A 25,031-nucleotide genomic window follows, 5' to 3' on the forward strand; every position below is an offset into this window, starting at 1 on the left:
GGGTGGCTGCCCTCATCTACCCAAACCCATTCCCCCTGAGGTCACTCACCTGGCTCTCCTGCTCTTCCCAGGCCTCCTCCTCTGACGTAGGTGTTGGGGGCCCCTCCACCTCGTGGCTCCAATCTTCCCTGGCTGAGCAAAGCTCTCCCCACCTAGCCTCAGTTTCCTGAATGATCATCCTCTGGTCGCTTATTTTGTCCTCCAGAGCATGGGCTCCCACCTGGGCAAAAGAGGGGGGTAGTTGTCCCCCTCCCCCACAGGCCACACCCCTCTAGCCCCATGCCCCCCCACCCCATACAAACTCCTATGGACCCCAGACTCCCCACCCTGTACCAACTGCGGGCCCGGAGCCCTCCGAGACAGATCCAAGGGGGCATCTCCCCACTGCCCCTCATCCCCACCCAGCATGAGCTGCTGTGATACATTTAGTGCCAGCAAGCCCCCGGAATGTTCCCTGCATCCCCCCCTCTTGGGAACGCATGTCTACCCCTTCGACGTTCCCTTCAGCCAAATCCTCCGGCAATGGAAACCCCTACCCCTTCCCACTGCTCCTCGCTGAAGCCAGAGGCCGCTGATCACCCTTTGTGCTGCTGCAGGTGCACGCCCCCCTACCATACCGCCTCCCCAGGCAGCACCTCCGGTGCCACCGCGGGCTAATTTAATCGCGCGGGCAAGCTCTGATGCCTGCCCCCGCGCTGCGCTCCCTTTGAGTTCACCAGGCCCCGCCGCCGCCCAGAAGTACCTACTCCTACCGGTGGTGGCTCGTCCATGCACGCCACCACCGCTGCCGCCATGCCAGCTGACGCGGACCAGGGGTCCGCACTATCCCGACCCAGGCCTCATCCAAGACTCAGGGCTGGAGCAGATCCTCCCAGCCCGCACGCCCAAGCATGTGCAGGCCCTACCGCACTGCCTCCGTGTAAGGTCCCGCCATGAGTGCGCTTCACAAAAACTGCACACTGCCCCACCAATCGTCCAACTGGTTCTGAAGACTCCGCTGGCCTAAGTGGGGACTACTGATTGATTACAAAAGACGACCCTTGATACGAACACAATGGGAAAAAGGAAATCAATGGAGGGTGGGGGGACAGTTGTGAATAAGAAAGGGAAAAAAGTTAAAAAAGCAAGTCATGGGGAGAATACTTGTGTTCTAGACAGAATAGAGGTTATAGTTTCTGAATGCGAAGAGATCTGAGGGGCTAATAAGGTAGTATCTGATACTGGTATAGATCATCAAGAGAACGGATCAGCCAACCATCCTCAATGCACAATTCAGTCGATGTTTAGAAAACAGGTTCAACTAACTACAAATCCAATTATTCACAGCTTTCCGGTAGAAGGCACTGATAAATCTCGTCAGCTCTCACCTTCCACCTCACCATTAAATCAAAATAACTTAGGGGGCACAAGTGATAATCGAGATAATGAAAAACCCTCTCCAATTCACTGTGCGAACAGATTTGCAGTGTTGGAGCATATGTTTGAGGGACTTGTCACCCCGGAAACGAATGACTGCAACTCTGCTGGCACTGGTATTTTAGTTAATAGATGTGGTTGTAGGGACTCCAACGAGGGCTTACTACGGAATGTGGAGTCACTACAAAACGAGGTAGAACTCTTAAGGAAAATGGAGGTAGCTCTAAATTGTAGGTCTGAAGCCCCCAGAACCGCTATAATTCCATCATCTCAGCCCCTTCCTTCGACACGTTCTCCCCACTGGGGTAGCTCAGCAAATGGTGAATTTCTAGAAAGTCGAGAGGGTATTTTCTCTAGGGCAAGCGACCCAAGAAAAGCCATCCCACCTTCAGTCCCAGACCATAGTCTGGAAAAAGCTCATGTTGACCCATTGAAAGCACCTGGGGGTTGACAAATTTAATCTCCCCCTAGCATTATGAGGAACAAGGTGCAACTCCCTATGGATATACCTAGGGATTCTCGGGCAACAGTCTATATGGTGAAAGTGCCAAAACCCTTGAGTAGACAGGGATATGAAAGTAGTGAGTCCCTCTGTAATAAGGCAATACATTGGCTTCGCTATGTAAGGGGTTGCAGGTCCATAATCCGCGAGGATATCCTCAGAGTAAGGAGGATCACCTCGCGAAATTCAGAGCTAGATTGCGTTGAGTTAAAGTTAACAGATGCAGCTCTTGCTGATAACTTGCTGGCCCTGGAGTTTCACATCTCCGCTCCCGAACATTCAGCCAACCAGATTAGACACCTTCCACTTTGGCCGACATCAGGGGTGGTAGACCAAGAGAAATTTGGGAATAGAGGAGGGGGTCTGGGTTGAATAGGATTGACTGACTAAAACCCAGGGACACCGAGAGTAGTACTTCAACTTCAATCTCAGTAAGGTCCAGGGAGTTCAAATTTGCAGCAAAAGCATCAGCTCCAATGAATTCCAATGGGACAGGGTCTGGATGTAGGAAATGCCCAGGCAATATCCGGTGTTATAAATAGTGTAGTAGTGGAAACCACGATCAAAAAGACTAACCCATTTACTCTTAATATTCTTTTGTGGAATATAGCTGGATTAGAGAAGAAACTACAGTTCCCTGAATGGAATAGATTTGTTGAGAAACATGAGGTATGCCTATTTCAGGAGACATAGAGCTTAATTCCTCTACACAAGCCCGGCTACACTTCCTATTGTATCGCCGCAACTTGTCCAGGTAGAGGGCGTCCATTTGGGGGATTGCAAATATGGATCAGCATTGCCCTCAACTGGACGATCACTACCCATATTTCTCCATCACGGGATATCTTGCATCTGACTGTTAAAAGTCCACCCAATGGTCCGGTTTTAGAATTATTCAACATTTATGCAAGAGGCTCTCCAGGCGCCCAGACATCATCCACCATATCCTCCTCAGAAAGTATGCTATCATCCATTTCGCCACATTCTAATATTATACTAGCTGGGGATATCCAATCAGTACAGACAGGAACAATACAAACAAACAGAAAAGAAGGAAGAGTAACACCTTTATTTTATAGCCTTGTTTGATAAAAAGATCCTTGACCACTTCCAGAATGGTCGTGTGTGCAGGCGCAAAACAGAGCTGGGTGTCTTTTTTTTTTTTCTGGGAATATGGGAATCCGGGTTTCTAAAAGCATGCAATGGACTTCCCATTTGGACAAGATGCTTTAAAATCATAAGCGGGTGTCTGGGGCGATCGTTAGAGAACAACATCTGTCTGCGAGCAGGCCAGTGGCCCCGCGCTTGCTATTTATGATGGCAAAGCATTACCTTCGGCCCTTTACGGGGCAGAACTCTAGGGTATGGAGAACACTAGTGAGTTGGTTAAGTCTGAAAACAAGTTTTTAAGAGATCTCACTTCACTTCCCACCTCTACTCCCTTGAAGCCCTTATTTGATGATATGGGAAGGCGTTCTATCCAAGATATTGCATGCTTACGCCCCCTGCTCTTTTGGGCGCGCTTAAGAAGGACCACCGAGTAGTCCAACTATGCTGCTGCCCTTGATTAGTTGATGTCCGTTGACACAGGGAGTAGAATAAAATGGATAGTAGACCCTAGGCAGCTCTTAGCTGACATTGGTTGTAGTGAAGCATGGGTTTGTTAGATCCCACCACCCAAGAAGGATTTAAAGCATGCTTATTGGGATTAGGTGCAGATGCGTGATCTATCCAATCCAAAATCTGGGAAACTTACTGAAGGGTTCTTTGAACATAAAAACATCTGTAGATTAGAACCCTATCTCGACTTCATCCAGGTTCCCAGGGACAGGGCCCTATATATGAAGATGAGAGTAGGGACCCTGCCACTTAACAATGTGATAGCATAATGGAAGGGGCCTAATTCAGTGCCAGCCCCTTGTCCATGCTGTGCCCATCCAAATAAGTCCATTGCCCATTTTTTTCTGGCATGCCCGGCTTACGGGAAGGCTAGAGCTAAATGGCTTAAACCAGTCTGTAAAACATTGGGCCTTATGAATTATTGTGCTGCATTAAGCATCCTGAAAACTGATACTTCCTCTTTGACACTGATATGTGGAGTAGCTAAATATCTGGGAAGCGCCTGGTTGTTACGAACAAAGTATCAGGCAAGAATGCAATAGGTCTTAACATCTGACAGATATTTGGGTGATAGATTTGTCAAAACTAATGTCCTTAAAGATTCATAATGTAAAAGCTGCTATTCTACCCTTTTTAGTCTCACGACAATGGATTTCCACTTTTCTACTGTATATTGTTTTAATTTGTATATATTGTAGTTTTTAATGGTCTTGAATTTAATGTATATTATGATGGTTTTTAAAGGATTAATGTTCATATGAATACAAATTGGATTTTATATGCTATGCTTTTATGATAAAAAATGTTATCGAATAAAGCTTATCAACGATTGGCTTCACTATGTCTGGGAACAAACTGACTTTGTCAAGTCTCTCACTGCAGGATAAAAAATACAGACATCTGACCTTTGGCATCAGCCGGTTCAAGAGCAGTCAGGTAACACATTTCCTTCCATTCATTTCACACTGTTGAATTAGAAGCGTTGTTAGTTGTGAAGTACCTTTTCACTGTGTGTAAGAATATAAATCTATAGAGTCAGATGCCAAATGTCTTAACGAATTGAGGAAGCGCAAGAGTCACTTTCCAAATCCTATAATGCAGATTCTCATTTGCACAAATGCACAGAAGTCTCGTGTTCTGCCACAGTAATTGCATGCAGACGCTCTCAGATACGGAAATGCCAGAGTGGCACATCTGCACGACGCTGTTGCTGAATGTGTCCTTTGAATTTTCGACTAACTCAAGAACAGTAGGTTTTTAAGTGTCAATTTAAGGTCATGATATTCGTTTTTTTCATAATTGTTTGTATTATCTATCTCTGTCTATCTATCTATCCATCTATGAGCAATAAGAACCTCAGTCTTAACATTAGTATATTGTACTTTGTATTCGGCACTTATAGCACTAAAAGCATCATTTATCCCACTGCAATCTGTTTTGTGCTTGCTGGGCTGTATGTATCTGACTCGTCCATCCACAAATGTGAAGTGCGCCTCAAGAGAAAGTTTCCCCGGTAGGTTAGTCCATTCGATCCATATTGTATCCAAAATATTCTTTATTTTTCACAGTAATGACATAAAACAGCCAACAAGTTTCGTCCACTACCAGTGGACTTCATCAGGGCTGTAAAACATACAAGGACATATAGTGTATAATACAACATACATGTAAAAACACAATACAACACATTTAAAATCCACAGATAAAATACCCATATAAAACGGCACAAATGTATCCAATCAGTACAGACAGGAACAATACAAACAAACAGAAAAGAAGGAAGAGTATTAGAATATAAAAGTGGAGTGTAAGGAAACCCCAACCTAGCTTAACTGACTCCAACTGCAGAAATCAAAGCCTGTTAGTTGGAACGATCCATGCTGTAACACCTTTATTTTATAGCCTTGTTTGATAAAAAGATCCTTGACCACTTCCAGAATGGTCGTGTGTGCAGACGCAAAACAGAGCTGTGTGTCTTTTTTTTTTAAAAATAATGCATATGCCTAAAGCACATATGTTCACTTGGAAACTCTGAGACACTCCGTGTAGTTGCTTTCACCACAGACAGCACAGTTCAACACAGAACAGCAACCAAAGTTCCATGTCTCTGAGCCCTGCTGCCTGCAGCTCATGCACTAACGTATGCAGTGGCCAGGCTATTGCACATACATATAGTCAGCCTGATTGTGCACCAGTCTGAGCATGCGCATTTTGGTATTCAAAAAGAAAAAAACAACCCTGTATTCTGATGAGAACCTGGGTATAAACTAACAATGACTATTGGTAGTGTGTGGTAGTTTCCAGTGGCCTTTTTTTATATTCTGCTTACTATTCATTCAAGTATTGGTTATCTACAGCATAAAAGTGTATACTATCCAGTACAAAAAACTCCAAGTGAAGCACAGTAAATTAAATTGAGTTACATTTACAATCGATGGCAAAATAACATAACGACAGAGATGCACAACAAAAGTGAAGAAATTGCCCGTCTGTGCTCTTGACTCCCTTAACATAAATGTAGGTATTTCTTTTGTCGAACAAACGCACCTCTAACAGAAACCTCCAAAAATATGCCTTTTTTGTGACCTCACACGTACAGGAAAATAAATCAGATGTCTCATCTGACAATATTTGTTCACTGAAAAATGGGATTTACACAACCTGTTTGTGTTAAAAGGACATGCTAGACAGCCATGTGATGATTGAGTGCTCCACATAATTAAATGAGACAGCAAATATTTTAAATGTGAGCACACGAGTAACAAATTCAAAAAGAAAGCAAGAGAGATTTTTTTTAAAGAAAAATCTTGAAAGGCTTATGGAACATTGTAATATTGTTTCTTTATGAAGTCAGAAGTGAGGGCGGCCCAAATGGGAGCATCAGCAGAAAAAATGGCTTCTCTGTTGTAGTCTTCTGGAACCTGAATTTTGATATCAGACTAACCACCATTAACTCTTATGGCGCCAGATAAATAACATGGCGGCCCAAATTCGTTTCTATGCAAAAACAACAAACGATGGACAGATCTCTTGACTGTGGGTGAATGTTTTGATTTGTTCCGCATTCAGCCCATAATTCGTGTGTCTTTTGCTTTCTCGCCCTAAGTGCACTGGGTAGGTCCAGATGTGGGTCCCGGGCTCACTGTGCCATTGGATTCAAGTTTGCCTGGCTGATGAGGATTGAAACATCAAAACCAGCCCCATGATGTTTGTTTCTGGTCCTGGGAGGACCTGGCTTGCCAGTTCGGGCTGGACTGTTCCCATGGGGTGCAGGGTCAAGACTGATTGGCTGGATCTAAACTGGAGTGGTGTGGAGAGCAAAAGAAAGATGAATTTAACCCAGATCTCTTGACTGGGGGTGAATGTATTGATTCTGTGCATTATATGTGTTTCTTTTCGATCCTTTTCTATGGCTCGATGATGCAAGGCGGCCACCAAGGGGCATCCCCAGCAGGGGGTGCCAGGATACTCCTAGAAGCATCAAATATGGATTGTTAGTAAAAAATGGCTTAATGTCTGCCAGCACCGTCCCCGCGGCTGTCCCAGATGCAATGCTCCTAAGATCTAGCAGTATTTTTACATTGAAATCAGATCTCTAAAGGCTGCCAGATACAGCTATCATCGGAAAAAGGCAGGTGATGTGTGTGGAGAGTCTGGCAACCTCTGCATTAGTACTCTCTCACTTTGACAGGACAAGAGCCCTGACAACCGAACAAAAGTGTTTGGATTACATTTTTGGGTCATTGTAATACAATGGAAAAATGAGCAATGGTACATAAGAAATATCACAAACCGCATTGGCCTCTACTGTGGTGTAAGTCGTCCAAACTGGAGGTTCACCCACTGATTGCATCGTTAAAACTGGCTTGTGAGCTGTAACCTTCAGTGGCCAATTTTAGTAAAAGGGCAGCTGCCGCCAGACTGTTCGGGTAAAGGGCCCTGGGTAGGTTGCATGCCACACACAGAACACACTGGTTCCCATGAATGCTGAGTGAGGATGATTTTTTTCTGATTCAAGCTGCCACCTGCACAGTCCTGAGAAAAATGAGAACCATTTTTCAATTTGATGGTGGACTCAAAGCATGGTGATGCTGGGCCTCTCTAATTCAACTAGGTCTGAAATGAAAAAAGAAGGTATTAATGTGTACTGTGTACATTAGATATAGAGGTAGCACACACTCTACGAGTAAAATGGTTAAATTATATTTTCCGATTTGCAAATAGTATACAGAAATGTTTTTTTACATATGTTTAAAGGACTTAGGTATCCGATTTAGGACGTTTTTGCCCTAATTGAATCCCCTTACATACTTGTACATGAGTAATATTCTCCTGAGCCCCTGGTTTAAGTAAATTCGTTCTTGACTCAGGAGCCCCATTCAAGTGGGGTGCAGCTTCTGCTGTTGGAGGAGAATGGGGCTATGAATTCCACGGGCTGTTGCAGCATCCTCCTTACAATGAGGTTAGTGAATGTGCTCAGCCTTTACAAACAGCAGAGGACAGACTCTGTTTATAACATCCCCAAAGAGTGCACTTTGAATGTTCGGGAGAGTGTTGCCTTTATGGATATTTCCTATAATGCTGTGTACAGGTAGAACAACAGGTGGACTTCTGGTAGTGTCGAATGTAGGTGGAGAAATTACATGGCAGAATTAGATGGAGTGGTGATCCACCAACAGCAAAAATCCTTATCTCCTTTAGACCTGCTGCACGGGGGGCGAGCGGAGTAGGAGGCAGAAGATGCGCAGAGGCTTGGAAAGGAAGAGGCAGGACCAGCTTTACTGCAGACCTGAATTCTAAGCAGAACATTCCAGAAGTGCTTCAAACTTCACCATCCTTCCATTGGCCCTAAAGCCTCGAGAGGTCTCAAACCAGGAGTACTGTCATGCCGCCATGTTGTAGTTCATGACCACCAGTCGTCAGTGTGCTTGCCAGCATTTAAGTCTTTAAAGGTTCCAAGAAGGATGGTGCCACCTCGACCCAGGCGAAGTGATAGGACTTTGCATCTCTCGTCACTTTCAGACGGATGGGGACCACAATTCTTTCAGTTGCATCGCCTTCCTCCTTGCCTCAGTCTGAAGTCACTGAACTCAAACCACTGAGAAGCAGGATCTGCCGCCCTTCCACATGCAAGTCCTGCTTCCGGTGGGCATTCTCTTCAGGACTGTGCAGTTCCTGCTTGTGTGGTCCTACGTGGCAACCTGTGTGCTCTCTTAACCAGGGACCTCCTTCATGACCCTAAGGGGCAAGGTGCCCTCTAAAGAAAGACTCAGCCACTTCCAGGACTCTTGTGTTGCTGCTGACAAAATGAAAAGCCCAACACCCACATGGAGCCCTCCCAGCCAGAGTCTCCAGTATTTCAACTCTGCTGTGCAGTACCAGTCCCCATGTTTCTCTGTCTCATCCTCTGTGCGGCCAACCCGATTTTACACCTGAACCAATCTCCACCCCTCAATTTACTTTCCGTGCAGCTAGGTAAGTTTCCAATGCCACGGCTACCTTTTCTATTGTGTTCAGTTTGCACATCATCTTGTCCTGGCTTGTGATATCCTTCTCTCCCATGGCCCCAACCTCCTGCACTTCATCTTTATCCTGCCTCCTTCCAACATGAGGTTCAACAGTCTTTATTTACTTTTCTCTGTACTTTACTCGTCGAATTTGCAAACACACATCATGTCCCTGGTTACCACAGTCTGACAGATGGTACCCCCCCCCCACCCTTCCCTCCACGCCTGTCTTGCTCCTGTAGATGTCTCCCAACATGCCACTGCTCCACCAAGAGTAGGCCAGACGGAACTACTACTAGCACTGGCCTGATTCAGTCTGCACTCACTGGGAGGGCCTTCTGGATTGTCTCTGCCGCCACCAAAATGCAGCATCGCTTCGACCCCTCAGGAGAGTCACAGACCGCCCCTCTAACTTGCAAAGTCACCTCACCCTGCGCCAACCATCTTGTAGATTCGGTTTTGAAGAGAAAACCTTCAGCTTAACTAGCCTAATGCCTCAATCTAAATTTTTCAGCAGCCACCCCACGCCCCCCATCCCATAAACACCCCTTTATGGACTGCTCGTGGGAGAACACTTCTTTTCAGTGGCCCTCGCCTTCCCGTGGAGGCTCAATAGGGTGCAGCAATTGTGGCCTGTGTCTGGCGCCGTCCCTACTCAATTTTAGAAACTGGTCTGTGGTCCATTTTGCAGGATGCTGTTTCCATTCCATCTATTACACTTTTAAATACGGATGGTGTTGGGTGACAAAACGTGAATGTACAGCTCAGATCGCCACATTCCACCAATAGACACAATGCCTTATTGTCCAGCCCACTGATTATCTTTTAGTTAAAAGAAAGTACTTTAATCACATAGCAAAACAAATGGTTCTCAATTACAGGGTTGTAATCCTGTTTGCAATCTTCTATGATCGCATAAACTACAGGAGTTTCCTATTGTCTACAACCCCAGATGTGTAGCATGGGTCTAGGAACAGATGCAGTGAAATCAGATCCATCCCAATGTTTAGATGCGCAAAACAACTGAGATCACTTTTACCAATTCAAGATCACCAGGTAAAAGTTAAGTTCATGCAGCAGAATTCTTCTGCTTCCAGCCCATCTGGGCTATTTTATAAATCTGAGCATCTCAAGATCTAAAGATTAGAGTTATTCACCCAAGTGTGAAAGGTAAAAAAAATGCACCTAGTTTAGAACTGCTAAGTAGATGATGTAATCCTATTACGCCAGGAAAACATTGTGGCAGTTAACCAAGGCACCCAACGCATTAGAGGTGATATGTTTTAGAATATTTTGAATGGTACATTTCTCTTCGTCTACTGCCTTTCCACTACCTGCTGAGTATTTTTACTGTGCACAGTATTATTGATTGCTCTTTATCACTGACGGACAGTATTTCTTTTAAAGTGTTTGCTAGCTACCCAAGACCAAGTTTTTTTCAGGTAGCAAATAGGAACACAGAGCTTGTTGCACATAGGAGTTAATATTAGTAGGAACCCTAGGACAACTATGATGGAAAGCTGGATCCCAGTTTATACGTTCATGGAAAACCCATAGTTAATGGTGCTTCGTACACGGTCAGCCACTGATGTCTATAGTTTAACCTTTTGCTTTGGATGATGAATTTGATTGGTAGGACCTCAAACTCTTCATCAAGCGATGCCACGGTGACCAACCAGTCAGTTTGCTCTACCCAGGAGGAGAGCGTTGGGCTTGGCATGAACAGAATTGGGAGCACCAAGCAACAGCGCAGCACACAGTCAGAGGTGGCATACCTAGGCAAAGCACTGCCAACCATGGCAACCCCCTCAGATGGAAGGAAAGCAGAGTCTGTGACACTCTTCCCTTGTCAAGTGACGACTACTCAAGGAGCTAACTCTTGCATGACACTTGGTAGGGCTCAGAAGGCTTACTTTGAGCTGGCAGGTCAGCACAGAGCACCAACAGCCAAGAAACAACAAGCATTGGCATAGCCAATAGATCTCGCCTTTGGGACCTTATAGGTGTTTAGCCATGCAACAGTTGATGTTGTTGCATCAAGGATATTGTGCTGGCTAACCGAACACTTATAAGGCCCCAAAGGCGAGACCTATTGGCTATGCCAATGCTTGTTTTACAGGGCAAACCACCAGAAGTATTTATTATCCCCTTCCTGAATTCTTTACGAGGGTGTCATCCATTTCCATGTTGTAACACTCCCCCATCGGCAACAACCCTCCAAAATTAGAGGTTATAGATTTTTAGATGGTAATCAGTTTCTTCGGTGTGGGTCTGACATGTTCAAATAATGCTGATGAGACCAGCCTCCAGGTCTCATATGAATCATACTTGTCTTGCCGAACCCTCAGCCTCGACTTGGAGTGGATTGTTTGTGGAGGTTACACCCCCTAATAAATGCTTTCTCTGATAGTAGTTGGGTGTGGACACTCCCAGGCTGGAAATTTGGTGTGTATATGTTACAGTTCACCTGGATACTGCACCACCTGAGCACCTGAGACATGGTTGCCTGTCCCCATGAGAGTGGATTTCTTTTTAATGTTTCAATATGATTCTGATTCCCCACTTCTTCATCACATTCTGTTTTCTATGACCTAGTTCAAATTGAGCCCGTCTTTTTTCCACGCCCTCACACACATACACACACAAGTGCAATACCTTAAGCATCAGAAACTCCTGACAGAAAAATAATCTATTTAAAGGGATTAAAGGGCTTCTCTGCGCCTTGAAATCCCACTTTGTCTACCTAACATAAAATCAAAGTAATCTTGAGGCTACACTCATACACATGTGTAAAACAGGTGCATTAACCAACCAAGTCATCTTACTGGTGTTGGAACCGGAGACCTGAGTTACACACTTCCACTAGCAACTAACACTAGGACTCCTGAGTAATCTTATTGGGATTGGTGCCTGGCGCGTGCAGGCAAGAAGTGTCAGTGGCATATTTCCCTCTCTCTTTTCGTCTAACACACAGATGCCTCAATGAGCGGATAAATATGAAGGGCTTCAAGAATGTTTACTTTTCAAAATGCTGCTTTTCCTCCCTCTGACACCTCGACACAACCCAATACACCTTATGTCCCTCAAATCACGTTCTTCAGTTGGGTACACCACAGTGACTGCTGGGAAATCACAAGCACAGCACACACACCCACCCACAGATAATACGGTCCAAGATAGACATACGCGGCGACCCAGGCTGCGGCGGTGTGTTATTGTGGCCTAATGTAACACTGTGTGTGAGTGCTGATCTCAAGAGCACGCATCTAAATATTTTAAAATTACTATTGCTGATTTTATGAGCACATTCAGAAATCTTTTAAAAATTGTATTTTTTCATTGTCTGCACCTACCTGCACTACTTGCCCTCGTGACCCCGTTCCGCCCCGGCTTTCGTGCCGTTTGTGCGGAGGGTCAGCTCGAGGAGCGGCACTTCTTGCCTCGTGGCACCACTTCCGCCCTGCACGAACCTTTGCAGGTTAGCGTTCTAGTGCTGCCGAGCCTGCAGCCTATTTAGACCGCGCTTTCCCCGCCCTGCCTCATAGACATACGCGGCGACCCAGGCTGCGGCGGTGTGTTATTGTGGCCTAATATAACACTGTGTGTGAGTGCTGATCTCAAGAGCACGTATCTAAATATTTTAAAATTACTATTGCTGATTTTATGAGCACATTCAGAAATCTTTTAAAAATTGTATTTTTTCATTGTCTGCACCTACCTGCACTACTTGCCCTCGTGACCCCGTTCCGCCCCGGCTTTCGTGCCGTTTGTGCGGAGGGTCAGCTCGAGGAGCGGCACTTCTTGCCTCGTGGCACCACTTCCGCCCTGCACGAACCTTTGCAGGTTAGCGTTCTAGTGCTGCCGAGCCTGCAGCCTATTTAGACCGCGCTTTCCCCGCCCTGCCTCATAGACATACGCGGCGACCCAGGCTGCGGCGGTGTGTTATTGTGGCCTAATGTAACACTGTGTGTGAGTGCTGATCTCAAGAGCACGCATCTAAATATTTTAAAATTACTATTGCTGATTTTATGAGCACATTCAGAAATCTTTTAAAAATTGTATTTTTTCATTGTCTGCACCTACCTGCACTACTTGCCCTCGTGACCCCGTTCCGCCCCGGCTTTCGTGCCGTTTGTGCGGAGGGTCAGCTCGAGGAGCGGCACTTCTTGCCTCGTGGCACCACTTCCGCCCTGCACGAACCTTTGCAGGTTAGCGTTCTAGTGCTGCCGAGCCTGCAGCCTATTTAGACCGCGCTTTCCCCGCCCTGCCTCATAGACATACGCGGCGACCCAGGCTGCGGCGGTGTGTTATTGTGGCCTAATGTAACACTGTGTGTGAGTGCTGATCTCAAGAGCACGCATCTAAATATTTTAAAATTACTATTGCTGATTTTATGAGAACATTCAGAAATCTTTTAAAAATTGTATTTTTTCATTGTCTGCACCTACCTGCACTACTTGCCCTCGTGACCCCGTTCCGCCCCGGCTTTCGTGCCGTTTGTGCGGAGGGTCAGCTCGAGGAGCGGCACTTCTTGCCTCGTGGCACCACTTCCGCCCTGCACGAACCTTTGCAGGTTAGCGTTCTAGTGCTGCCGAGCCTGCAGCCTATTTAGACCGCGCTTTCCCCGCCCTGCCTCATAGACATACGCGGCGACCCAGGCTGCGGCGGTGTGTTATTGTGGCCTAATGTAACACTGTGTGTGAGTGCTGATCTCAAGAGCACGCATCTAAATATTTTAAAATTACTATTGCTGATTTTATGAGCACATTCAGAAATCTTTTCAAAATTGTATTTTTTCATTGTCTGCACCTACCTGCACTACTTGCCCTCGTGACCCCGTTCCGCCCCGGCTTTCGTGCCGTTTGTGCGGAGGGTCAGCTCGAGGAGCGGCACTTCTTGCCTCGTGGCACCACTTCCGCCCTGCACGAACCTTTGCAGGTTAGCGTTCTAGTACTCCCTCACCCCTCTATATAATGTCAGTATGGAGGCAGCGCAGCGGACGAGCGCAGCGGGAGCGCCGACTTCGCGCCGAAGTCGCGCACAAGTCAAGCCCGTCTGCGCCCGTCCGCGGCCGACCAGGCCCAGGGCCCTGTCGTAATGCCCATTTTTATTCCTACTCCTCCTCTGACCTCTTGAGTCTTAACACATCAGGACCCATCCCTACTCATGCTGTTAAGGCGGCTCTGATATGTGGCATTCTTATTCCGTCCGCCTTTTCGGCGCTGGCCTCTCTTCACGATCTGACCCCTTCTGTCCCACAAATTTCCACCTCCTTGTCAATCTTTTATCTTAACACCCGCTCCCTTATTCGACATCAGCTTGAGGTGTTCCAACTATTGATCGATAGTTCTATCGATATTCTCCTCTTAACAGACACTTGGATCACTGAAGACTCCGCCCCTGATATCCTCGCTGCTATCCCTTCGGGATACTACATTATGCACAGTAACCGGCCTGCTGGGAGGACTGGGGGCGGCGTGGCGGCCATTATCCGCTCTGAACATGTCTTCTCGGAAATTTCGGTAAATCCCATCCTCAAAACTGAACTATTGGCACTAAAATTTTCCTCCCCCAAATCTTCCTTCGTTTGTGTCCTTGTTTATCGACCCCCGGACCCTATGCCCCTCTTCCCCCAACTCTTCAGTGACGCAATTGCTCACTTAGCAATAAACCACGCCAATATCGTGGTAATTGGCGATTTTAATTACTGGCCAGCCGATGTCCATGAAAATCATCTGTCGGTGGAATTCACAGACTTGCTCACAGGCATGAATCTTACCCAACACATCCACGCCCCCACCCATTTGAAAGGTCATACTCTTGACCAAGTTTGGACTTCTAATATCGACATATCATCTCTCTCGGTTTTCCCTTGTTCCTGGTCCGATCACTACTTCATCTCTTTCCATCTACATTTGCACACCCCCTGGCCCCCTCCCCGCTCCTCCAACATCATGGCTCGCAACTGGAAAAGGGCCAACTTGCCGGACTTCCTGGATTCACTGATTGCTACCGCACCCCTGTCGTCGACCTCACTAGAGCTTCAAGCTGAGTCTCTTGATGCATGGCTGCAACAGGCTAGCGATGAAGTTGCTCCTCTAAAGAAAATTAAAACCAAGCGTCCTCACGACGCTCAACGTTGGTTCACGGACGAACTCAAAGCAGAAAAACTTGCACTGCGACAATCTGAACGCCGTTGGCGTCGCCATTACGACCCTTTGCTTAAACTAGCCTACATCGAGGCTCTGAAATCCTACAAACGATTAATCTTGGAGGCCAAGACGGCATACTTTTCCCCAAAAATTTTGAACTCCAACAATAAAACCAAGGATATTTTCTCAATCGTAAATGAGCTCTCCATGCCAGACAGAGTCACCCTTCAACCACAGCCGACTCAATCCCTTTGTGACTCACTCAATTCTTATTTTACAGATAAAATAATCACAATAAAAAATAATATTCCATCTCCGGCTTCCTCCACTTTTCCATTCCTCCCCCCCACAAATACTAATATTCTTACAGAGTTCCCTCCGATATCCTTAGAAGAGTTCACTAATCTTCTTCATAAAGTCAGTTCAGGTTCCCCTAACGACTGCTGCCCCCCGCAGGTCTTAAAAGAAGCTTTCCTTGCCTGTCCAGGCCCCCCTTTGGCACTACTCAACAACTCCCTTGCCATCGGGAAGGTCCCTTCTTCTTTTAAGCAAGCTGCAGTCTTACCGATATTAAAAAAATCTACCGCAGACCCCTCTATACTCAGCAACTACAGACCTATCTCTCTCCTTCCTTATTTAGGAAAGATCCTGGAGACCTTTGTCACCCGTCGTTTGAGCTCCTTTATAGAGCAATCCTCCTTCTTAGACCCCCAACAAGCAGGATTTAGACCCCTCCACTCCACCGAGGCGGTCATTGTTGCTGTTATGGACACCCTTAGGAAAGGTGCGGATAGTAACACCCCTCAAGCCCTTGTCCTATTAGACCTTTCGGCAGCTTTCGACACGGTCGATCACACTCTTTTGATCGACCGTGTCCACAATGCCGGCATTCAGGGAGTGGCCCTTGACTGGCTTAGATCTTTTCTCCATCAACGATCTCAGTCCGTCCATTTATCCTCTTTTTCTGCTTCTTACACTTCCCTTCCTTGTGGAGTCCCTCAGGGCTCAGCACTCTCTCCCCTCCTTTTTAATTTGTACCTCCAACCCTTATTAGCTTCCCTCCGTCACTCCCCGGTCACTATATTCAACTACGCTGATGATCTTCAGTTAATTTTTCCCATAGACTCCCTCCCTTCCTCCCGCACTAACTTTCAGACCACCATGATGACTATCGCGGAGTGGATGCACTGCAGCCACCTAAAGCTGAACCCCACAAAAACTGAGCTCGTCTTGGTAGGAGGCCCCAACCATCCCTGGAACTCCACGTTCTGGCCAACTTCCTTGGGGCTAGCACCCTCTCCTGTCAGCTCCGTCAAAAGCCTGGGGGTGATTATTTCTGAGGACCTGTCAATGCGACCCCAGATCAACGCGGTCACTTCTGCCTGTTTTTTCCACCTCAGGCGGATCCGTAAGATCAGCAGGTATTTCAGTAAGGAAGCCCTGACCCAAGTGGTCATTGCGCTCATCACCTCCAGGCTCGATTACGCCAATATTCTCTATGCTGGGATTCCAGCTTGCCATCTTCAACGGCTGCAGCTGGTGCAGAATCAGGCCGCCCGCCTGATTTTCCACCAGCCTAAGCACCAACATGTCACTCCCCTTCTTCGCAGCTTACACTGGCTCCCGGTATCCAAACGCTGCACCTTTAAACTGGCATGTACCACCTTTAAAGCCCTATCTGATGCAGCGCCTGTTTTCATCTCCTCGGCTCTGACTCGTCACATCCCTACGAGAGCCCTTCGTTCAGCCTCCTCAAACCTCCTTGTGGTGCCCAGATTTAAGAGGAAAAAACACGGTGGTCTGAGTTTTTCCTTCCTGGCCCCCTCCACCTGGAATTCCCTTCCCCTACCCCTTCGTCTCTGCTCAAAGCTTGACTGCTTTCGCCGACTTCTAAAAACTTTGCTCTTTCAAGCTGCCTTTGACTAACCCCCTGCTTCCGGTCCCCTCATTTGTCTATTCAGCGCCAAGAAACCAATGGTGATAGAGCGCGTTACAAATGTTTTTTAATAATAATAATAATAATAACAAGATACACCCCATGACTGTAGTAGAGTAGGGTCTGCTATCCTATGGTCACCCCACATTTTTGCTTTTTGCTTCACTGGTTTATGACTTAATGTGGCTGTGGGCCTGCTAATCAGACCCACAGCCTGCTGTTCTATCTCTAAATTGTTACCCATGTACTTTAGGTGCATAACGACATTGGAACTGGTTCACGTTATTGGCCCCTGTAACAGTGTACCCAGGTACCCAGGCCATAGGTGCTTCCAAGGCCTACCAGGGGCTGCAGCATGTATTATGCCACCCCTGGCCTGGCCTCCATATTTGACACAACTGGCTGATCACTCAGCTGGGGTAAGTCGGTGTAACCACCCCTTACTTAGGTGTAGTATGCCTATACCTAACCTAAAATGGACACATATGTTCCTATCAGTCACTCCTATGGAAGGCCTCATCAATCCTGGAGGCAGAGTGCTTGGAAATATGTGAGATGGTGCTCTGGCATGAGCTGAGCCTGTCTGCAGCTTTTGGAACCATGTCCTTTAGCTGTTTCATGATATTGCCATACCATATACTCTTAAGTGCATTATGAACCTCGCGGTTAAATGCTATCTTGGGTTTGGCTTTATCAAAACATGTCGAGTAAGGTGTCATACGAATTGGAATACTACCCCCTCACCAGTTCTGGCGACGGGGGTAGCATTCCACCCTTCTAGAGGGACATGACATGTACCTAGCCTGAACCCCGGTTAAAGTTAAACAGAGCCTTAGCATCACAAAATGGATGCTGCCACCACAGACACAAGTCTGACCTCCTGCTGCTGGGAGTCCTTCCAGCGAGGGCAGCTTGGACAAAGGGTTTCCTGCCTGGGGAGGTGCTAGCACCACTCCAGACAGGATTTTGTGTATTGGGTAGGACAGGGCTGAATAGAATCAAACATGCCTGGGGCACACAAGGTGTCCCTGTGCATAGGCCAGTTCAAACCGGTGCTGGGGCTTTCCAGCCCCAGTCCTGGCGCGAAACTGGACAAAGGAAAGGGGGTGTAACCACCCCCCTTCCTGGTTCCACCCAGAGGAGGGACCTAGTAGGTGATCCGGCCCCCTAGATTCGAATAAGAGTGGGAGCTGTGTCCTGAGACTTCAGATAATCCTGAATCAACTTGAAATACAGAAGAAGACTGGACTTCGACATTCTGCTGCACAGAAGACGGAAGAGAATCTCCCTTGTGGCCAAGGAGTGACCACCCTGTGAATACAGGCACCAACCAGCAATTCGACGTCTGCTTTGCCGCCGCCTCCCCCCGGAGCCCGAGCCCAGAGCCTGACAAGACCCAGACTCACAGACTTCTCACAGCCCGATCCACAGTCCCTGCAAAGAAGGGACCCGTGGAGGCACCGAGAGACGTGGGACCGGACCTCTTGGAAGACCCCCGAAACGCTGACTGCGCAGCATCAGAGGCACCCTCGATGCTGTGCTTTGGGGTTTGAGAAGCCCCAACCTCGACCAGCCCTTGCACCGAAGATCAGCCCCCCAGCATCTCCATGATCTGCGTGGGGCCCTTTTGCACTGTGCCACTTGACGCGCCATCCCGTCCACTTGCCACGTGGCTAGCGGCCATCTTGGCGACGAAACCTTCAACTTACACTGCGGGTCTGGTTGCTCCAGACTTGCCCTCGCTCCTGTAAAAAGGAACACCTGCTCTGACCTTGCTGGTCCGAGTAACAAGCCTTTTTCGATTCCTGCGTGGCTTGCACTAGCCAAGGCCTGTTTGCTCCAATCAAGTTGCCGACACCGCCAACAGCGAGAAGCCTGCGTGGGACAGCTCGTGACCGACTCCTGGACGTCCTCGACCCCTCGTGTCCACGTGGCTGCAGAGAGAAGCTACACGACATCACCTGTTTGCACCCGACATCGCCGGGTTCCACTCTGGTTCCACGGTAGTCACTGGCTAGTGACTTTGAACATTGTCCCCTCTGCTTTCAGGTCGTCACCTCTTCAGATCCACCCTTGGATCCACCGGAACTCTTCACATCGAGCCGCCTGCAGCATCTTCAGCTCCAAGCACCATCGACCTGCGTGACGAAACCCGACACTACTTCGACCCTATGCACCCGCTTCCTGTGGGTGAGGTAACTCAGCTCCGCCGGTGTTCCCACACTGGTACACACCTCTAGTGTCTGTGTCTAAAGTTTCATCCTTCTAGGTCACTCGGAAGGTTCCTTTTTAACTAACTTTGTAACTTTTACGCACCATTGACATTGCATTGGTAAAGCGTGCACTTTCCGCACTGCACCCGAGTCCCGCGGGCCTTTCCCGACTTCTTCACTGCTAGTCCCGAACAGCTCCAGCGATTCCCCAGGCCCTAGGCCTCTTCACTTTCCCCATAGTGGTTCTTATACCACTATTTTAGTATATGGTTTAGGTGGCCCCTAGGGCTCATCCATAATTGTGCAACTTTTGTGTATTTAAACTGTGTTTTGTTTTAACGCATTTGCTTCTGTGCTCATAAAGAGTATCAGGGATATTTGTAGAAATAAATCTATATATTTTCAATATATATCTGTGTGGTGTCCTTTCATTTGGTATTCAAGGGATTGTGTATGGTAAAACAGCTTGCTTCACATGCCTTTACAGAGTGTAGCCTAAGACTGCTTAGTCCATGCTACCCCTAGGATAGCTTGTCTATAAGGTTGACTTTACAACCTGCACCATAAGGGTTGCTTGGCATTGTTACAAGGTGTTCACTAGAACTAGTGAGCATCATATACCAGGCCAACTTCTCACATTGGTGGCAGCGGTGGGATTTGAGTTTGCTGTTGTTTTACCATTACAGTCTTTGAAAATATCATTTGAAAGATCATACAGGTACCTGACAGGTACACTAAAACAAGACTAGATATACTTAAGTTCTACTGAACTTAGTTGTTGTAGAGGATAGGGAGTAGCACACCCTGACTACAACTACTAGATAGGTTTTGTAGGAAAACACAAGTGTAGGTAGATTGCAACACATCCACCACACTAGAGCAATGTCTGGAGCAGAGGGATCCACTGGATCCACCTCTGTTGAGAGTGACCCTCCAAGGGCACCATCCAAATTTGCTATCGTTCCATTTAAGGAACTGAGGCAACTGTGTTCCATGAGAGGAATCAAAACAGGTCCTACTCCTACAGCAGGACACCTCAGAGAGCTATTAGACCAGTCTGAAGCTCTAAAGAACTCCAAACCATGCCCCTCAGGGACTGGTGAGGAAGTTTCTCCTTCTGAAGATGATAACCCTGATGCCCCTGCCCCTGTCATCCAGATAGATGAGGAAGACCAGACCCCTGGGAATTCTCAGCCTGAGGAAGAAGAAGGGGAGGAGGTGGAAGAAAGTGATTCTGATGATGATAGAGATAGCCAGGTGTTAGTCAGCAGGCTTAACCAGGCTAACCTAAGCTTATTTGGGACTGAAGGTGGGCCCAACCCATTCAGACCCCCAAATGGACTTAACCAGGAGCATAGGAGGAGGAGGAATCACTCAGGTGAGTCCAATACTTCCCATGTTTCTAAAGGTTCTCATGGCAACTCCAGAAGGGAGTTGACTAGCCCTCAGAGAAGGGAACATGAGGCCAAAATGAGAGAGGCTGAACTTAGGATCCAGCGACAAGAATTAGAAGTTGCCCTGGCCAAAGAGAAACTTGCTAGAGCAAGGCAGCCTAGAGAGAGTGGATCAGAATCCACTGGTGGCAGCACTATCCCTAAGGATAAAGACAGGTCCTATGACAATAGAAACCTGAGTAAGATTGTGCCCCCCTACAAAGTTGGGGATGATATCCACAAATGGATGACTGCACTTGAGAGAGCTTGCAAAGTGCAGCAGGTTCCTCAGGAGCAGTGGGCAGCAATCTTGTGGCTCTCCTTTGCAGGTAGAGGCCGAGACAGACTCCTCACAGTTAGTGATGGGGAGTCTAGAAACTACCTGGTCCTGAAAAGTGCTCTGATTGATGGGTTAGGCTTAACCACTGAACAGTACAGGTTAATGTTCAGAGACACCCAGAAGACACAGACTCAGGACTGGTCTGAATTTGTTGAATGTGCCACTAAGGCTCTGGAGGGCTGGTTGCTGGGAAGTAAGGTTACAGACTATGAAGGATTGTACAATTTGCTTATGAGAGAACAGATTTTAAATAACTGTCAGAACCAGCATTTGCATCAACATTTGGTTGACTCAGATCTAACCTCTCCCCAAGAATTGGGAAAGAGGGCAGACAAATGGGTTAGAACCAGAGTTAAGCAAAAGAACCAGAACCAGAACCAGGGTGGTGACCAAAAGAAAACAGACCAGAAGGGTGGGGAGCAGAAAGCTAAAGACCAGAAGTCTTCAACAGGGCCCCAAACTAATACTGAGGGTGGGTCCCAAACTTCCAAGAAGAAGAAGAAAGAAGGTCAAAGAAAACCCTGGTGTAGCTTTTGCAAAACACCACTCACTGGACAAGTGATTGTAAAAAGGGTGGAGCCCCCAACACTGCAGCCCCTAAGGCACCTGCACCCACTAGTACAGTTGGCAGTGTTGGTCCACAGACTAAGGGGGTAGTGGGTATCACCTTGGGAACTGATGGAGATTCTGACCTAGTCAGAGTCCCCACACAGGCTGTTCTGATTTTTGATGGGGAGATTGATTTTTCCCCTACTGTCAGTCCCAATAATTTGGGCAAGTACAGACAGACACCTTTAATTAATGAAAAAATGGCTCAAGCATACAGGGACACATGTGCCAGTGTCACTATGGTGACGCCTAGCTTTGTGAACCCTGGACAGTACATACCAGGTGATAATTACCTGGTGACCAATGCCAGCAATGTCACTACTACACATAGTGTGGCAATTGTTAACTTTTCCTGGGGAGGGGTAACTGGCCTAAAAAGAGTTGTGGTTAGTGCTGATCTCCCAGTAGAATGTTTGTTGGGCAATGACCTGGAGAGCTCTCTATGGTCAGAAGTTGAGTACAGGACTCATGCAGAGATGTTAGGGATATCATCACATGTCCTTGCTGTGACCAGGTCACAGGCCAAAAAGTGCCTCTCTGAACCTCAGGTCTTGGATCCTGGAACAATGGACCAAGTACCTTCCAAGACAAGGAACAGGAGGGCAAAGGCTGTGCCTTCCCAAATGCCTACAAGTGAGGATCAGCCTTCACAGGAAGATGATTCTGAGGCCCCTGAAGGAACTGTCCCTATAGAGCTTGAACCTGATCAGGTTGAGTTTCTGGGGACAGGGGGACCTTCTAGGGCAGACTTGGGGCAGGCTCAGTTATCCTGTCCTTCTCTTGAACCCCTCAGACAGCAGGCTGCTGCTGAGGCTGCTGGGAATGCTCAAGGTACCCATAAGGTTTATTGGGATGATGGGCTCCTTTATTCAGAGGGTAGATACCCCAAGCCTGGTACAACCAGGAGGTTGGTCATACCTCTGCAATTTAGGGGCTTCCTTCTTACCTTGGCACACAATATTCCCTTAGCAGGACCCCTAGGCCAGAACAAAACATGGGACAGACTTGTCTGTCACTTTCACTGGCCTCACATGTCAGAAGATACAAAGGAGTTTTGTCGCTCCTGTGTAACCTGCCAAGCAAGTGGCAAAGCAGGTGGTACCACAAAGGCCCCCCTAATACCATTACCTGTGGTGGGGGTGCCCTTTGAAAGGGTAGGGATTGACATTGTTGGACCAATGGATCCCCCTACAGCATCTGGGCACAGATTCATACTGGTGGTGGTGGACCATGCCACCAGGTACCCAGAGGCAATTCCACTTAGGACCACAACAGCTCCTGTTGTGGCCAGGGCCTTACTTGGAGTTTTCTCCAGAGTGGGGTTTCCTAAGGAGGTAGTATCTGATAGAGGTGCAAACTTCATGTCAGGATACTTGACAGCTATGTGGAAGGAATGTGGTGTCAACTATAAGTTCACCACTCCCTATCATCCACAATGCAATGGGCTTGTTGAGAGATTCAACAAGACCCTAAAGGGCATGATCAAAGGATTACCTGAGAAGCTCAGGCGAAGATGGGATATTCTTCTGCCCTGCCTTCTGTTTGCTTACAGAGAGGTCCCACAAAAAGGAGTTGGCTTCAGCCCCTTTGAGTTGTTGTTTGGACATCCTGTAAGAGGACCCCTATGTCTGGTGAGGGAAGGATGGGAGTTACCTCTCAAAAAGCCCAAGCAAGACATAGTGGACTATGTACTTGGTCTCCGCTCCAGGATGGCTGAGTATATGGAGAAGGCATCCAAAAACCTTGAGGCTAGCCAGGCCTTACAGAAAGCCTGGCATGACCAAAAGGCTGTCCTGACTGAGTACCAGCCTGGACAGAAGGTATGGGTGTTGGAGCCAGTGGCCTCAGCAGCACTCCAAGACAGATGGTCTGGACCCCATACAATCATTGAGAAAAAGGGAGAGGTTACCTACTTGGTGGACCTTGGAACTCCCAGGAGCCCCCACAGGGTGCTCCATGTTAACAGGCTGAAAGCATATGTTGACAGGAGAGACATGGGCTTGCTCATGGCTACAGATGAGGGGCAGGAGGAAGAGAGTGACCCTCTCCCAGACCTGCTGACTCAGAATCCTGAGGATGGCTCAGTTGATGGTGTGGCCTTAGATGGCAGCCTCACTGAACATCAGCAACATGACTGTAGACAGGTTTTGCAGTCATATCGACATATGTTCTCCCTGACACCCAGTCAGACTAACTGGTGTACCCATGTGGTGGACACTGGTGATAGTCTTCCTGTAAAGAACAAAATTTACAGGCAGCCTGACCATGTCAGAGACTGTATCAAGGCTGAGGTGCAAAAGATGCTGGAGTTAGGTGTCATTGAGCCTTCAGAGAGCCCCTGGGCTAGCCCAGTGGTTCTGGTCCCCAAACCTCACACCAAAGATGGAAAGAGAGAGATGAGGTGCTGTGTGGATTACAGAGGACTCAATGCTGTCACCAGGACAGATGCACACCCAATTCCAAGGGCAGATGAGCTCGTAGACAAATTGGCTTCTGCCAAGTATTTGAGCACATTTGACTTGACAGCTGGCTACTGGCAAATCAGGTTAGCTGAGGAGTCTAAGGCCAAGACAGCATTTTCTACCCCCAGTGGGCATTACCAGTTTGTGGTGATGCCCTTTGGTTTGAAAAATGCACCTGCCACCTTCCAAAGGTTGGTGAATCAAGTCCTTACTGGGTTGGATGACTTTTGTGCAGCATATCTGGACGATATTGCTGTCTTTAGCTCCACCTGGGAGGATCACCTGGTCCACCTGAAGGAAGTGCTAGAGGCTCTGCAAAAGGCAGGCCTCACTATCAAGGCAACCAAGTGCCAGATAGGGCAGAGTAAGGTTGTGTACTTGGGCCACCTTGTGGGTGGAGGCCAAGTTCAACCACTGGAGAGTAAGATTCAGACCATAAAGGACTGGACTCCTCCAACTACCCAGACTCAGTTCAGAGCTTTCTTGGGCCTGACTGGGTACTACAGGAAGTTTGTTAAGAACTATGGGTCCATTGTGACTCCTCTTAATGATCTGACATCCAAGAAGATGCCCAAAAAGGTTCAGTGGACAGAATACTGTCAAAAGGCATTTGATGACCTGAAGAAGGCCAGGTGCTCTGCACCTATCCTGAAGAGTCCTGACTACTCAAGAGAGTTTATTGTCCAAACAGATGCTTCTGAGTTGGGAGTGGGAGCTGTGCTTTCACAACTTAATGTAGATGGTCAAGACCAGCCCATTGCTTTCATTAGCAGAAGGCTGACCCCCAGAGAGAAACGTTGGTCAGCCATTGAGAGGGAGGCCTTTGCTGTGGTGTGGGCCC

At 47.5% G+C, this 25,031-nt stretch overlaps 1 protein-coding gene across 1 annotated transcript in view; it reads left to right on the forward strand.

The window, feature by feature from the left end:
• LOC144824568 (cyclic nucleotide-binding domain-containing protein 2-like) overlaps nt 1-25,031 on the forward strand; it is a 487,609-nt gene that overhangs the window by 81,644 nt on the left and 380,934 nt on the right. The window contains exon 4 of the mRNA XM_078683625.1: nt 4,421-4,474. Within this exon, the coding sequence (XP_078539751.1) occupies nt 4,421-4,474 (54 nt within the window). The remainder of the gene's footprint in view (nt 1-4,420; nt 4,475-25,031) is intronic.

The sequence above is a fragment of the Lissotriton helveticus genome, chromosome 3_1 (genome assembly GCF_964261635.1).
Source record: "Lissotriton helveticus chromosome 3_1, aLisHel1.1, whole genome shotgun sequence".
Classification (NCBI taxonomy): Eukaryota; Metazoa; Chordata; class Amphibia; order Caudata; family Salamandridae; genus Lissotriton; species Lissotriton helveticus.